Genomic DNA, 16870 nt, shown 5'->3' on the forward strand with positions numbered 1-16870 from the left:
TTGGAGTGCTGGGTGGGGAGAAACCCAACCAAATTCAACAAGAGTCCTGCATCGGGGTAAGAACAACCCCACAGAGCGGTGCAGCTTGGGGGCTGAGCTGCTGGAGAGCAGGCTCCGAGGCAAAGGACCTGGCAGTGCTGATGGACACGTACACCATGAGCCAACAGTGTGTCCTCATGGCCAGGCAGGCCAGCGGCTGCCTGGGGCGCGTTAAGAAGAGCGTGGCCAGCACCTGCTGTGCCCTGGTGCAGCAGCATCTGGAATACTGTGTCCAGTTCTGAGCTCCACAGTTCAAGAAGGACAAGGAACTACTGGAGGGCGTCCAGTGAAGAGCCACTAAGATGCTGCCTGGAGCAGCTCTCTAACAGCGAGAGGCTAAGAGAGCTGGAGCTGTTTGCACTGGAGAAGAAGAGACTGAGGTGGGATCTCATTCATGCTGATCAATAGGCACAGGGCAAGTGTCAGGAGGATGAAGCCAGACTCTTCACACTGGTGTCCAGTGACAGGACAAGGGCCAATGGACACAAACTGGAACACAGGAGGTTCCACCTAAACATCAGGAAAAAGTTTTCCACTCTGAGGTTGCCTGACACCAGGCTGCCCAGAGAGGTTGTGGAATCTCCATCTCTCGAGGCACTCCAAACCTGCATGGGCATGTTCCTGTGTGATTAACTCTGGGTGATCTGCTCTAGCAGGTGGGGTTGGTCTAGATCATCTTCAGAAGTTGCTTCCAACCCTTACTATACTGTGAACTGAGGACTGATTTTTCCAGAAAGACCAAAAAGGAAACAATAAATATCACTGGAAGTAACTAATTAATGCAGGTCATGTACCAGAGCCTCTAGAATCAGAAATGATGCAGGAACATGCTGCTTGGATCCAGCAAGATGCCAGCAAAATTCCAAGTGATGTCATTCACTGTTGGATAAATCTTTTTAGCAAAGAATGGGATCCTGCCAAACAAGCCAGGAAACAGGCAATTACACCAAGGTTCAATGCCCCCAGCTTCAGTTTGTTTTTCCTTCTGCTGAGAAAACATCTGAAAAGCCAAGCAGGGAGCCTCCTTCATCATCTCTTTTTAACCACATCCCATCCAGGCTCCTTCATTTCACCCCCCAGAAGCCCTGGTGTCTTTTCTCAGGTGAAGACTTTGCAGCCCTTACCTGACCCCAAGGTCTTCAAGGAAGATCTGTCATATCTCTTCACCCACTCTTCTCCATGGTTCAGCAGCAAGCGGATGGCTGTTGGTGCTCCATAGAACTGATTCACTTTCAGCCTTTGCACCACTTCCCAGTAGCGACCTGCAACAGCAGCAGCAGCTTCCTTAGCGCTAGCACTGAGACACTGATGCGCAACCTCCGCGGGGTGTTAACAGCCAAAGCTAAGCTGTGTCTGCAGAGAGGATACAGCAAAACCAATGGCAAGCTGGGGCTTTTCTGCAGCCTGCTGCACTGGTACTCCTGAACAGCACAGACAGGTGGTCAGGCCTAGTCAGCATAGGTCCATGAAGGGCAGCTCCTCCTTGATCATAGACTCAGTCAGGGTTGGAAGGCACCAAAAGGAGCAGCCAGTTCCAACCCCCCTGCCATGCCCAGGGACACCCTACCCTAGAGCAGGCTGCACACAGCCCCATCCAGACTGGCCTTAAACACCCCCAGGGAGGGGGCCTCAACCACCTCCCTGGGCAACCCATTCCAGCCTCTCACCACTCTCATGCTCAACAATTTCCTCCTCACCTCCAGCCTGAACCTACCCAGCTCCAGCTTCACTCCATTCCCCCCAGTCCTGTCGCTCCCTGATATCCTGAAAAGTCCCTCCCCAGCTTTTTTTGTAGCCCCCTTCAGATCCTGGAAAGCCACAAGAAGGTTACCTGGGAGCCTCCTCTGCTCCAGCCTGCACAGCCCCAACTCTTTCAGTCTGTGCTCACAGCAGAGCTGCTGCAGCCCTCGGAGCATTCTCCTGGCCCTGCTATGGACACTCTCCAGCATCTCCACATCCTTCTTATAATGGGGGCTCCAGAGCTGGATGCAGTACTCCAGGTGGGGTCTCAGCATAGCAGAGGGGAAAATCCCCTCCCTGGCCCTGCTGGCCACACTTCTCCTGATGCAGCCCAGGCTCTGCTTAGATTTCTGGGCTGCAAGTGCACAGTGCTGGGTCCTGTTGAGCTTCTCCTCCAGCAGCACCCCGAAGTCCCTCTCCTCAGGGCTGCTCTCCAGCCACTCACTGCCTAGCCAGGATTTGTGCTTGGGATTGCCCTGACCCAGATACAGGACCTTGCACTTGGTCTTGTTGAACCTCCTGAGGTTGGCTTGTGCCCACCTCTCCAGCCTGTCCAGGTCCCTCTGGATGGATCCCTGCCCTCCAGCCTGGCTGCTGCACCACACAGCTTGGTGCCATCAGCAGACTTGCTGAGGCTGCACTCAATACCTCTGTCCGTGTCACCGACAAAGATCTTCTGTGACCAGGTGATGCATTTGGAGGATGAGGGAAAGGCTGTGGGTGCTGGTTAGCTGGGCTTCAGTAAAGCTTTTGACACCCTTTCCCACAGCATTCTCCTGGAGAAACTGGCTGCTCAGGGGTGGATGCTTCACTGAGTTAAAAGCTGGCTGGATGGCCAGGCACAGAGCGGTGCAAATGGAGTTAAATCCAGCTGGCAGCTGGTCACAAGTGGTGCTCCCCAGGGCTCAGTGCTGGGGCCAGCTCTCTTTTATATCCTTACCAATGATCTGGATGAGGGGATTGAAGGCAATCTCTGTAAACTTGCAGATTACACTAAATTGGGTGGGAGTGTTGATCTGCCAGAGGGCAGGAAGGCTCTGCAAAGGGATCAAGACAGGCTGAATCGAAGGACTGGGGTCAGTTGTATGAGGTTTAACAAAGTCAAGTGCCAGGTCCTGCACTTGGGTCACAACAACACCTGATAGCACTCCAGGCTTGGGGCAGAGTGCCTGGAAAGATGCCTGACAGCAAAGGATCTGAGGGTGCTGGCTGACAGCCATCTGAACATGAGCCAGCAGTGTGCTAAGGTGACCAAGAAAGCCACCAGCATCCTGGCCTGCATCAGGAGCTGGAAGGGATTGTGCCACTCTGCTCAGCACTGGTGAAGCTGCACCTGGAATACTGGGTTCAGTTTTGGACCCCTCACTCCAGGAAGAAGATTGAGGTGCTGCAGTGTGTCCACGGAAGGGCAATGAAGCTGGTGAAGGGTCTGGAGAACAGGTCTGGTGAGGAGTAGCTGAGGGAACTGGGGTTGTTTAGTGTGGAGAGGAGCAGGCTGAAGGGAGACCTCATTGCTCTCTACAGCTCCCTAACAGGTGGGGGTTGGTCTCTTCTCCCTAGTATCAGGTGATAGAACAAGAGGACATGGCCTGAGCTTGTTCCAAGGGAGGTTTAGGTTGACTGTGAGGAAGAATTTCTTTCTTGCAAGAGTGAACAGGATGCCCAGGGAGGTGGTGGAGTCACCATCCTTGGAAGTGTTCAAGAAATGTGTGGAGATGGCACTCCTGGGACACAGTTTAACGGCCATGGCGGTATTAGGTTGATGGTAGGGCTTGATCTTAGAGGTTCAGTTCTGTAGACACAGGTTGCAAAGCAATGGAGCTTTCCTCCCCTGAGCAGGCAGGCTATACTGAACAGGTTCCTAAATCTTTGTCACACTGCCATGTCTAGCCAAACCTTTGTTGACCACTTCCTCACCTGGGTCAGGGTACACTGGAGTGCTTTCAAATAGGACAGAGGTGGCTCCATTGCAGAGTGGTCCATACACAACATAGCTATGTCCTGTGATCCAGCCAATGTCAGCCACACAGCCAAAAACATCGCCTTGCTGGTAGTCAAATACATACTGCAAAGACAAATGTAAGGCCAGCTGACTCCCCGTTGGCAGGAGCAGAGAGCTTCAAAGGTAAGGTGCTGGACTGGACATCCAAGTGGGAGCAAGATAGGACACAGGGCGAGTGGACATAGGCACATAGGACACAGCAGCAGAAAGACCAGCCCAAGGTGAGGAAGCAAGTCAGAAGGAACACCACCAGAGCTCCCGGGCTCCTGACTGCTATTACAGACATGGAGAGCATGGCTGTACCAGCAGCTGCTCAGACTGGAGAGCCAAGCTACAAGCAAAGCCCAGAGCCCTAGATACTTGAGGCAGTGTAGGTAAGAGAGCTGACTCTGGACTGCAGGGAAGCAGCAAGCCTCAGCAGCTCAGACAGCTCACCAGTATCAACAGGTTTCCATGAGAGAGCTGGAGAAACAGAGGTGCCAGGAACACTTTCTGAGGAACACCCTGAGCTGCTCAGCCTCTCTGTCAGTGTATCACTTGCCACATGCTGCCCTCTCCCTGCTCATCATATTTAGAGAGAAAAATCCTGAAGAGCCCATTAGCTTGCCCTGACCAAGGAAAATGCTTCCCACTCTATCCCCACCTTCACCTGCACGGTGAACTAACTCATAAGGCAGAGCCAGCTTTATGTTTTAAATGGCAGAAACTGCATCAAAACTCATGGAAACCTCATGAACGTGTGACAACACCACAGAGGCCACACAGGTCAACTGATCCCTCTCTCTAGAAGAGCCAACTCTCAATTTTGCAAGTGCTTTTCCCTCCCAGGCTCTGAGATAGCCATAAAGGGACAGCAGCTACATACAGTGCCTCCCCCCATGCCTGTGCCCAGGTTCAGGATCTACCTTCTGAGCTAAGAAAGAGATGCCTGTAAGATTAGTCTGTCACTTTAAAAAGCTGATGTAACAAGATGCTGGAGAAGAGGTCCTCTGAGGTCTTGAGGAGCAACTGGGATTGTTTGGAGAAGAGAAGGCTGAGGAGAGAGCTTTTTGCCTTCTACAACCCTCTGAAATGAGGTTGTAGTGAGGTAAGCATTGGTCTCTTCTCCCCAGTAACAAGCGATAGGAGAAGAGGAAATGGCATCAAGCTGCACCAGGAGAGGTTTAGGTTGGAGATTAGAAGAAACTTCTTGGCTGAAAGGGTTCTCAAACCCTGGAGCAGGCTGCTCAGGGAGGTGGTTGTATCTCCATCCCTGGAGGTGGTTAAGAGGCAGAGATGTGGTGCGGAGGGACACAGTTTAGCACCAGGCTTGGTAGAGTTAGAGAATGGTTAGACTCTGATCTTAAAGGCCTTTTCCAACCCATGATTCCATGAAATATCTTTCATGCAGAGGAGTCTGACAGCTGCACATTCAAACTTCATAAAAATTCAGCTTAGAGAAGAAAATCCCCTGCCTGAGTCACCTGCAATTACAAACTGCACCACAGCTATCTCTACATCTGTTACCTTTCCATATGCAGACTCAGACCTGAAGCTGCAAGAAGCAGCACCTTGGCTTTTAATTTTCATGGGAAAAAAATGTTAAACATCTGGCCTAGACAGCACAGGAAAGAGCAAAGGTGCAACCACAGAGTGAGAATGCAATTGTTGACGTCCAGCTAACTGCTATGCAAAGTGGATGTTTTAAGAGTCCAGAGGCTTGCAGTAGGATAAAGCACATTGCCAACACTAGTAAAGTACTTACCTCGGCTGCATCACTTCAACACCTGCAAACTCTACCTTGCAACACCAGCACATTTTAAAATGCATAAGCAGCAGAAGAATTGCAGTTTCCTTCCTTCCTTTCACAGTATCACAGCATATTGGGAGTCAGAAAGAACCTCTGGAGATCACCAAGCCCAACCCTTCCTGCCAAAGCAGGTTCGTCTAAAGAAGGTCACATAAGAACATGTCCAGGAGGGTTTTGAACGCCTCCAGAGATGGAGACTCCACCATAATTCTAGGCTTTGATTTGCATAGAATTCTATTCCCCAGGAACAAATCATGAAGATTAATTAGACCTTCTCAGACAGTTTTCAGTTTATTCACACCCAGTAAGGTTTGTAGTGATAGGATGAGGGGGAATGGCTTGAAGGTGGCAGAGGGGAGATTTAGACTGGAGATTAGGAAGAAATTCTTTCCAGTGAGGGTGGTGAGACACTGGAACAGGTTGCCCAGAGATGTTGTGGATGCTCCCACCCTGGAGGTGTTTAAGGCCAGGCTGGATGAGGCCTTGAGCAAGCTGCTCTAGTGGAAAGTGTCCCTGCCCATGACAGTGGGTTTGGGAACCAGACAATCTTCCTTCCAACCCAAACCACTCTATGTTTCTATGAATAAGCCAACCAGGCAGCAAACACAAAATACAGGACCTGTCCCCAGCCCAAACTCCTCTTATTAGTAATGACGGAAGTTCAGTGAACTCCTTTCAGAGGATGCAGCTGAGTTACCTTGTGAGTGAGAGCAGCATACAGCAGGTAGCCAGCCTGGGTGTGAACAATTCCTTTGGGTTTCCCCGTGCTGCCTGAGGTATACAGCAGGAAAAGTGTATCTTCACTGTCCATGCTCTCTGGAGTGCAGACAGAATCTGCCTTGGCCATCTCCTAAGGAATAAAAAGGTGGCAATGACAGAAGGACTTTGATTATATGGAGCCAACCATCCTGTAAGTGTGTCAGCAGTGTCCAGACAAGAACCACCGTTGCTGTTGGCCCCTCACAAACATCCATGGATGTGCTCACCTAGTGGAAAGGTTCCTGTGGTTGCAGAGCACCCAGCCTTTCCACCAACATGTCTCCTAGGAGAGAGGAACTGGACAGATAAAATAGTATTTCAGAGGGAAAAAAACCAAAACCAAAGCTAAAAACAAATGGAAAAAACCAACCAACCCAAATGAAGCCTGTGTCATAGCTTACATTTTGAGCTCTGTGAGCTGCAGGTGGAAAACCAAAGGGTGACTGCAAACAGCAACCACACTTGACAGCAGCAGGAGGCCTGCCTGGATACTGCCCAGGACCTTCCTTTTCTTTTGAAAACTCCAGTGCTGGAGCTGAACTGTGCATTCAGCTCCCTCCCCTGGCCCCAGCACTGACTGACCTCTCCATCTGATCCTCAAATGCTAATTCCTTCTACCCAGGAGAAGGAGAGTATTTGGCTCTCCTGCCTCTGTCACTCTCCTCATACTCCACCCTTCAGCCAGGTGGGAGATCTTCTCCTCATGCCTATGGTCAGAGCCACAGGAGGGGAAAGATGCAATGTCCTACTAGGTCAGAGCAAGCTCTTGATGCAGCTTGTGTGCCCAGTCCAGCAGAGGAAGGGAGAGTAATCACAGAATCACTTTGGTTGGAAAAGACCTTTAAGACCAGAGAGTCAAACCATTCTCTAACTCCACCAAGTCAGCTGCTGAACCATGTCCCTCAGCACCACATCTCTGCAACCCTTGAACACCTTCAGGGATGGGAGTGCACCCACCTTCCTGGGGAGCCTGTCCCAGTGCTCGAGAAAAACCTTTCCCTGAGGGAGTTTCCTCTAAAATATGTTTTGAACCAGACACTGCAGCCACTGAGCTCTGCAGCAGCAGGAGGCCTGTTGCCCCATGCTGGAGATTTATCAGGATGAGGTTGAACATTTTTATTATCCATGTTATAGAGACTTGCAACCCTGTGTGTTCCAGATAATCAACACATGGCTGTACAAAAGGCACATCTGGCTTGTTTCTCTTAAGCTCTGTCCTATCCTAGAGGAATAATGGATTTCTGCAAGGGTGATTGAGTGGCTCTTGAACGGAATTTCTAGATATACACTGTATTTGCAGGGAAGTGATCATGCCCCTGTACTCAGCACTGGTGAGGCCACACCTTGAATACTGGGGCCAGTTTTGGGGCCCTCACTACAAGAAAGACATTGAGGTGCTGGAGCAGGTCCAGAGAAGGGCAGCAAAGGTGGTGAAGGGTCTAGAGAAGAGCTCTGGTGAGGAACAGCTGAGGGAACTGGGGTTGTTTAGTCTGGAGAAGAGAAGGCTGAGGAGAGACCTCACTATTGTCTACAGCTACCTGAAAGGAGGTTGGAGTGAGATGGGGTTTGGTCTTTTCTCCCTAGTAGCAGGTAATAGAATGACAGAAAATGTCCTGAAGTTGTGCCAGAGGAGGTTTAATTTGGATATGAGGAAAAATGCATTTCCTGCAAGAGTGGTCAGGCATAGGCACAGGCTGCCCAGGGAGGCGCTGGAGTCCCATCCCTGGAGGTGTTGAAGAACCATGTGGACATGGCACTTTCAGACATGGTCTAATGGCTATGGTGGTGTTAGTTTGACAGTTGGACTCAATCTTAGAGGTCTTTTCAAGCCAAAACAGTTGTAAGATTCTCTGATTCTACAAGTGAACACTGCCAGTGGCAGGTCCATTGTTTCAAGGTGTCTGACAAACAAAGTGACACAACACAAAGAGCTGATGGGGTCAGACAGAGTTCCCAGCCACCAAATTCCAGCACTCCTGGTCATCTCCGGTGTTTGCTGTGACATTTCAGCACTGCTACTTCAGGCTGCCTTGTCAGTTTTTGAAATGAAGATGGAGCTGCCATATGCTCCATTGCAACAGGACCTGAAATCCACTGTACAAGTGCTGTAAACCTCAGAGTTAACGGCATTAAGAGTTTCACAGCCTACAACTAATAACGGGCTGAGCTCAGCTCTTGGCTCAGCAAATCCCCTCAGGCTGCTTACAGAATGAGGAAAACCACCCAAATGTGCTTGGGTGGAGTAGAGAGGAGCAAGACAGCTTCCAAACAAACGCTGCCCTCTCTGCTTGACTGACCCTACAGTTAGTCCTATCTCCTGTGAGCAGCACAGGGACTCTCGACTGCTTCTCTTGGCTGCAGACTGGCGATATCCACTTCTGCAATGAGTGCCTTCTCTTTACTGCTGTCAGCAAACTGATAAACCTACTTCTGCATCAGGCTGCAGTCCCACCTACCAGCTAAACACACTAAAAAACTGATTATGTGGAGAGACTGAGAGAATTGGGTCTTCTTAGTGTGGAAAAGAGAAGACTGAGGGGAGATGTCACAAATGCTTAGAAACACTGAGAGGGTGAGTGTCATGAGGACAGGAGCAGGCTTTTCTCAGTGGTGCTCAGTGACAGAACGAGGGGTAGCAGGCACAAACTTGAACACAGAAGTTTCATCTAAACACAAGGAGGAACTTCTTTAAGGGTGATGGAGCACTGGATAAGGCTGCTCAGAGGTAGACCTTCCAAACCCACCTGGACATGTTCCTGTGTGACTTTCACTAGGTGAACCTGGCTTGGCAGGGGTGCTGGACTCAATCTTCAGAGCTCCCTTCCAAACCCTACCATTCTGTGATTCTGTGAACTGCTGCTTTTCTTACCCCAGGAAGGGCAGGTTCTAAATATTCCCAAGCCCACCACTTGTCCTCCCATCACAGAGTAACCACACCACCATTCATGGGTTACATTAAGCCTCTCAGCTTTATCATTTCTGCACTGCATTTCAGCAGTTCAGCCTGTGAGTGTTTAGAACCATAGAATCACAGAATGGTTTCAGTTGGAAAAGACCTCTAAGATCAAGTCCAACTGACAAGCTAAGATCACCATGGCTGGAAAACCATGTCCCAGAGTGCTGTCTCCACACATCTCTTGAACACCTTCAGAGATGGGGACTCCACTACCTCCCTGGGCAGCCTGTTCCAATGCCTGACCACTCTTTCAGTCAGGACATTTTTCCTTATCTCCAACCTAAACGTTCCCTGGCACAATTTCAGGCCATTTCCTCTCATTCCATCAACTGATACTAGGGAGAAGAGACCAACCCTCACCTCACTACATTCTCCTTTTAGGTGTATGTCACAGCACAGCAGTGTTAGGATCAGGGTCACTAAGGGCAAGGGCCATTAGCATTAGTGTTTAGGGGTCAGAGCCATTAGGGTTAGGTTCATTAGGAATAAGGTTAGGGCTAGGGCTAGGATTTAGGCTTAAGGCTGTTAGGGTTAGGGTCACTATGTTTAGAGTTAAAGCCTTTAGTATTATTGCTATGGGTTGCCTCTTTCCTGGAGGTGATCAAGGCCAGGTTGGACAAGGCCTAGAGCAACCTGGCCTAGTGAAAAATGTCCCTGGCCACAGGAGGTGTGTTGGTACCTGATGATCTTTAAGGTTCCTTCCAACCCAGCCCATTCTATGATTAGGATGGAGATCCAGGTGCCATGATGGGCATCTCCTTGTTATCCAAAAAGCACAGATGGAGTGAAAGATCATCTAACCAACACTCAAATCTAAAAGGAGTTATGCAGGGAGCTAGTGGACATCTGCAGAGCTTGGTGACTGCAGAGACCCACAGATGCTGTCACTGCTGCACTGCTTTATCCCTTAGCCCACTGGGGTACTGTGGCAACTCTGGAAGAGCAGCACACTCTGAGAAGCCACTCCAGTTGCAGCACAAAGGCCAGGCACACTGGTAGCTCTGGTGCAGCTACACCAGAGTGTAGCCAAGCCACAGAGCAGCAGCTGCTTCACAGGCTTTTAGCTCAGCATTACATACACAAGGAAAGCATGGAGATCACCTGTCCTTGGCTGAGAGCTGCCAGTGCTGTCTGGAGCAGACCAAAGAGCAGAATGCACGTGAGCATTCTGATTCAGCAAGAATCTCCTGCCCCTGTTAACAACCCTGTAACTGGGTCTGAGAGATAGCTACATTAGCTGATGCCTACGCTCCATATTTTTCTTCTCCAGTGCTGTAAACACAGCATACTTCAAGGAACATCTGAGGAACCAGGCAAGGTTTACCAACATCAACATACCTCCTCCAGGGAAATATCACAGTCACCCATCTGGACTTTGTTATCTGTCCTCTGAGCCACAAAAACATGTCTGATGCTTGGACAGCTCTTCACAGCTTCATCCACAGTCTTCTTCATCTCTATGATTCGACCTCCTCTGACTCCCTGGTTGTAGGTGATAACTGCTTTGCAGCCAGCTAAAGAGAGAAAGAATTAGCAGACAGAGAAGTGTCATCTTGCAGGCTTTTAGGTGCACCCTGCTTTATCACTTTTGGAACTAATGTATGGGACAGCACATGTGACACACATTCAGAAGGTCTGCCAGTCAAAACAAGCCAGTGCCACTGATGAAAACACTTTAAAGCCTGAGACACACAGAGATTAGGGTAACTGGAACTTCCAGATCCTGTCTAGTCCATTTCTGACAGCTGTCCCAAAATGTTCCCAAGCTGCCTCTCCCCACCACTCTACTCCAATGTCTATCCTGAACACAAGAAAGTCTTTCCCAATGTCTAGCCTAAAAAATATAGAACTATGGTTTGGGTTGGAAGGGACCTCCGAAGGTCATATAGTCCAACTCCCTCTGTAGTAAGCAGGGATATCCTCAACTAGATCAGGTTGCCCATAGCCCCATCAAGCCTCGCCTTGAATATCTCCCTGGACAACCCATTCCAGTGTTCCACCACCCTCATGGTGCAGAACTTCTTCCTAAAATCCAATTTAAATCTACTCTTCCCTAATTTGAAACCATTGCCCCTTGTCCTATGACTGCAGGCCTTTGTGTCACTCTTGGCACTTAAAATGCTTCCATTTTTGTCCAGCAAAGACAACATCCAGGACAGTTTCCTCCCAGTTACCTGTACTCAGTGCTAGTCAGGCTGAACCTCCAATACTGAGTTGAGTACTGGATCACTGAGTCCAACCATTCTCTAACTCTTCCAAGGCTGGTGCTAAACCATGGCCCTCAGCACCACATCTCTGCATCTTTCAAACATCTCCAGGGATGGGGGTTCAGCCACCTCCCCGAGAAGCCTGCTCCAGTGTTTAAGAGCCCTTTCAGTGAAGAAGTTTCTTCTAAGAAGTCTAAGAGCATTCTAGCCTGAATCAGAAACTGTGTGGCCAGCAGGAGCAGGGAAATGATCATGGCCCTGTACTCAAAACAGGTGAGGCCACACCTCAACTACTGGTTTCAGTTTTGGGGCCCTTTCTACAAGACACTGATGTGCTGCAGCATCACCAGGGAAGGGCAACAAAGCTGACAAAGGGTCTAGAGAGAAGTCTGGTGAGAAACAGCTGACAGGACTGGGGTTTAGTCTGGAGAAAAGGAGATTGAGGGGAGACATTCTTGCTCTCTACAGCTTCCTGCGAGAATGTTGGAGTGAGGTGGGGGTTGGTCTCTTCTCCCTAGTATCAGGTGATAGAATGAGAGGAAATGGCCTGAAATTGTGCCAGGGGAGGTTTAGGTTGGAGATTAGGAGAAATTTTGTTGCTGCAAGAGTGGTCAGGCATTGGAACAGGCTGCCCAAGGAGCTGGTGGAATCTCTGGAGGTGTTCAAGGAACGTGTGTTTGTGGCAGTCTGGGACATGGTTTAGTGGCCAGGGTGGTCTTTGGTTGTCAGTTGGACTCAGAGATCTTAGAAGTCTTTTCTGACCAAAATATTTCTATCATTCAAATCTCCAACTTACACCTCCCCTGCTGCAACTCGTGGCCATTTCCTCTTGTCTTGTCATTTGTTGCTAGGGAGCAGAGACCAACACCCATCTGGCTCCAGCTCTCCAGGTATTTGTAGAGAGTGAGGTGGTCTGCCCTAAGCCTCCTCCTCTCCAGAAACCAAAAAGCACAATTTGTACTGTACTGTATTGCTACAGAGCTGTGGCTGCAGAGAAAGGGCTCTTTAGCCCATGATCACCACACAAGTCACCATGGTGGTCTTAGATAGAAGGTTGGACTCAGTGATCTTAGAGGTCTTTTCTAAGTGAACCCACTCTCTGATTCAGTGAAAAGCAAAGGAGAGCTAAAACCTGGACTTATACTCTTTAGACTGACTCCACTGAAACAGGACAAGAAAAAAAGACATGAAGATTGCTGTAAGATTTTTATTCCCTCCCTCTAGCCATAAGAGAACTTCTGTGCCTCCTAGGACATGAGCCACTTGCTGCTTTGTTCTTCTGCTGGTATTTTTAGCACTCCTCTTTTTTTTGGCCTCTTCATCTTACACATGCTTTAGGCTAAAAGCAGCTCTGTCTCTTGGTACAAAGGCTAACACAGCAGGGGCAGGCTGCCAGTGCTTCCAGTGCTGTCCATAAATCAAGCTGGCACTGCCCAGAATGCAGAGTGAGCAGCGTGCAGGAGTCTCAAACAGACACTACAGCAAAGGGACAAGGTGTGCACCCTGCCTAAGCTCTGGATTTCCCCCCTATTTCACAGATGTCTGGCAGCAAGCCAGCACTGACTGCATACTGGGGAGTCACCCCCCCAGGAGGGGTTCAAAAACTGTGTAGACATGGCACTTTGGGCCATGGTTTAATGGCCACCACGCTGTTGGGTTGATGGCTGAAGTGGATGATCTTAGAGGTCTTTTTCAAATGTACTGATCCTGTGGTGAGCAATTTATTGCTTTGGAACAGGCTCCCCAGGAAAGTGGCTGAATCCCCATGGTCTGGAGGTTTCAAAGAGGCAGAGATGTGGTGCTGAGGGACATGGTTTAGCACCATGTAGAGTTAGATGATAACAGGGCTCAATGATCTTCAAGTTCTTTTTCAGCTGAAACAGTTCCATGATACTATGATCATGACACCACAACCCAGCTGCAGCAGACTTGGTGAAGTGCAGGGTTCTGCATTTTGGCCACAACAACCCCAAGCAGCACTACAGGCTGGGGACAGAGTGGCTGAGAGCAGCCAGCAAGAAAGGGACCTGGGGGTACTGGTGGATAGTAGGCTGAAGAGGAGCCAGCAGTGTGCCCAGGTGGCCAAGAGAGCCAATGGCATCCTGGCCTGCATCAAGAGCAGTGAGGCCAGCAGGACAAGGGAGGTTCTTCTGCCCCTGTGCTCAGCACTGCTCAGGCCCCACCTTGAGTGCTGTGTCCAGTTCTGGGCTCCTCAATTCAAGAGAGATGTTGAGGTGCTGGAAGGTGTCCAGAGAAGGACAATGAAGCTGGTGAGGGGCCTGGAACACAAACCCTATGAGGAGAGACTGAGGGAGCTGGGGGTGTGCAGCCTGCAGAAGAGGAGGCTCAGGGCAGACCTCATTGCTGTCTACAGCTACCTGAAGGGAGGCTGTAGCCAGGTGGGGTTGGGCTCTGCTGCCAGGCACCCAGCAACAGAACAAGGGGACACAGCCTCAAGTTGTGCCAGGGTAGGTCTAGGCTGGATGTTAGGAGGAAGTTGTTGTCAGAGAGAGTGATTGGCATTGGAATGGGCTGCCCAGGGAGGTGGTGGAGTCACTGACCCTCGAAGTGTTCAAGAAAAGCCTGGCTGAGGCACTTAGTGCCATGGTCTGGTTGACTGGCTAGGGCTGGGTGCTAGGTTGGACTGGACGAGCTTGGAGGTCGCTTCCAACCTCCTGGATTCTATGATTCTATAAATGGCTGGACTTGATGACCTTCAAGGTCTTTTCCAACCAAAACTGTATTTTGACTCTGGATTGAGGCAATCCCAAGTACAAATACAAGCTGTGTGAGGAGTGGCTTGAGAGCAGTGTGCTGGCAGCCCAAGCCAACTCTGTCCTGAGCTGCATCAAAAGAAGTGTGACCAGCAGGACAAGGGAGGTGATTCTGACCCTGAACATGGAACCACCAACCCACATCACCACCGTTGCAGTAGAGCATCAATCAAACCACAAGACTAAAAGCTTCTTGGTTTTTTTCACACCTGAATGTGGAGCTGATTCCAAGAAATGCAACCTAGCCCCTGTACCTGCACTCAAACCCATGTTCTGGGAGACAGAGAGTCTTGGAGACCTCTGAAGAACACCTGAGGCACCTCAGTGATGGTATTGAGCACGTGTACCACTGCTAGGTGGGGGCTGTTTTCAAGCAGAACACCTCATGGAATATGCTAAGTGGTTCTCAGAAGAAAGTGAATATATCCAGTACCTGAAGAGGGCCTACAAGAACACTGGGGTAGGATTTTTGAAGGGCTTGTAGTGATAGAATGAGGGGGAATGGACTGGAGCTGGAAGAGGAGAAATTTAGACTGGAGATAAGGAAGAAAATCTTTCCAGTGAGGGTACTGAGACACTGGAACAAGTTGCCTAGGGAGGTTGTGGACGCCCCCTCTATGGAAGTGTTCCAGGCCAGATTGGACAAAGCCTTGAGTCTTGTCCATCACCTAGTGGAAAGCATCCCTGGCCATGTCAGGGAGGTTGGAACTAGATGATGTCTAAGGTCACTTCCAACCTAAACCATTCTATGATTCTACAAAATTTTTCCTCATATCCAACCTGAACCTCCTGTGGCACAACTTGAGACTGTTCCCTCTTGTCCTGTCACTTGTGAAAAGAGATCAACCCCCACCTCACTCGACTCTCCTTTGAGGAACTATAGAGGGTGATGAGGTCTCCCCTCAGCCTTCTCTCCTGAACACTGACATATTTGATTTTGCTCTGGTTGACCTCCTTCTCCAATTCCAGTGAGGGTGGTGAGACACTGGAACAGGTTGCCCAGGGAGGTTGTGGATGCCCTCTCCCTGGAGGTGTTCAAGGCTAGGTTGGATGAAGTCTTGAGCTATCTGGTCTAGTGGAAGGTGCACCTGTTCATGGCAGAGGGGGCTGGAACTAAATATCTTTGAAGTCTCTTCCAGCCCAAACCCTTCTATGATTCTATCACAGAGTCACATAATTTCTTAGATTGCAAAAGCCCTTCAGGATCATCCAGTCCAATCATTAGCTTCACAGTGACAGGTCCTTGACTAAACCAAATCCCTCAGCACAACATCTCATCACTATGAATTGCTGTGGTTGGAAAGGACCACCTGGATCATGCAATCCAACCTTCATCTCAGCAGCCTTATTCTATGTTTTTAAGGCCAGAGAATACTGCATCTGTCACCAAGGAAAAGACTTCACAGTGCTTTGCAAAGAAGAGTGAACTGTCCCACCATTTGAGAAGGAACTTTCCCTCTTTCTGTTGTAAAACCACAGAGTTAGGATACGTCTTGGAGCATTGACCAGAGGGGTTCGTTCCCCAGTCCGCATCTACTTACAGTCCATGATCCTCCCAGCTAAGGACTCTGCACTGAATCCAGCGAAGATCACGGTGTGAACGGCACCAATCCTGGCACAAGCCAGCATGGCTGCCACAGACAATGGTGACACAGTCATGTAAATGGCCACCTTGTCCCCTTTCTCTATCCCATACTTCTTCAGGGTGTTGGCAAGGCGGCAGGTCAGATCCAGCAGCTCCCTGCAGCACAGAAACAACAGTGGTGAGCAGCCACACAACGTGCTTTATATCCTATGAACTAGAACTGAGCAAAGCATCACCATCACCTCTGGGCCTGGTCACCTCAGCAGCACAAGACATGCCAGCTTTTGCATCTTAAAGAGGGTGGCCTGCAGTGAGGTGAAGCCCAGACTGCTCCTGCTATCGAAAAGGAAAGGGGGGCAGAGACCCACACTTGCTGCAAAAGGATGAGCAAGCAAGAGCCACAAGTGCAGCTCAGAGCTGCTGAGCCCTGGGGTAGGTAGAGCAGCCAGGAAGCCAGTAGTGGTCCTGCTGCCTGCATAAGCTGGTGACCATTTTAGCCATCGTTGCCCTTTTTTACCTGCAAGGCTCAGCCAGAAGCTACTGAGAACATGTATGGAATCAACACAAGATGAAATGGAAGCACTGTCCAAAGACTCCCAGTGCTGTTTATGGTGGGGAACTCCTGGAAACTCCCAACTGGAAGCTCCTCTTTGTATTGCAAGGGTACACAATGCTTTTGCATGCCAGCAAGGTGCCCTCATGGCCAAGAAGCCAACAGCATTCCGGGATGCAGTAAGATTGTGGCCAGCAGGACAAGGGAGGTTCTCCTTCCCCTCTACTCTGCCCTGGGGATGCCTCATCTGGAATACTGTGTCCAGTTCTGTGCTCCCCAGTTTAAGAGGACAAGGAACTACTGCAGAGAGTCCAGCAGAGAGCCATTAAGATGCTGAGGGGACTATAGCAACTCTGTGAATAGGAGAGGCTGAGAGAGCTGGGGCTGTTTAGCCTGGAAGAGACTGAGATGATCTCATCAATGCTCATTAATATCTGAGGGGTGGAGGTCAAGAGGATGGGACTGG

General features: G+C 49.8%; 1 protein-coding gene across 1 annotated transcript in view; it reads right to left on the reverse strand.

The window, feature by feature from the left end:
* ACSS1 (acyl-CoA synthetase short chain family member 1) overlaps positions 1–16870 on the reverse strand; it is a 60036-nt gene that overhangs the window by 16029 nt on the left and 27137 nt on the right. Inside the window, exons 3-7 of the mRNA XM_064164081.1 lie at positions 15808–16007; positions 10624–10799; positions 6268–6420; positions 3697–3844; positions 1164–1301 (exon numbers count right to left, since the gene is read on the reverse strand). Of these exons, the coding sequence (XP_064020151.1) occupies positions 1164–1301; positions 3697–3844; positions 6268–6420; positions 10624–10799; positions 15808–16007 (815 nt within the window). The remainder of the gene's footprint in view (positions 1–1163; positions 1302–3696; positions 3845–6267; positions 6421–10623; positions 10800–15807; positions 16008–16870) is intronic.

Source organism: Pogoniulus pusillus, chromosome 25, assembly GCF_015220805.1.
Source record: "Pogoniulus pusillus isolate bPogPus1 chromosome 25, bPogPus1.pri, whole genome shotgun sequence".
Classification (NCBI taxonomy): domain Eukaryota; kingdom Metazoa; phylum Chordata; class Aves; order Piciformes; family Lybiidae; genus Pogoniulus; species Pogoniulus pusillus.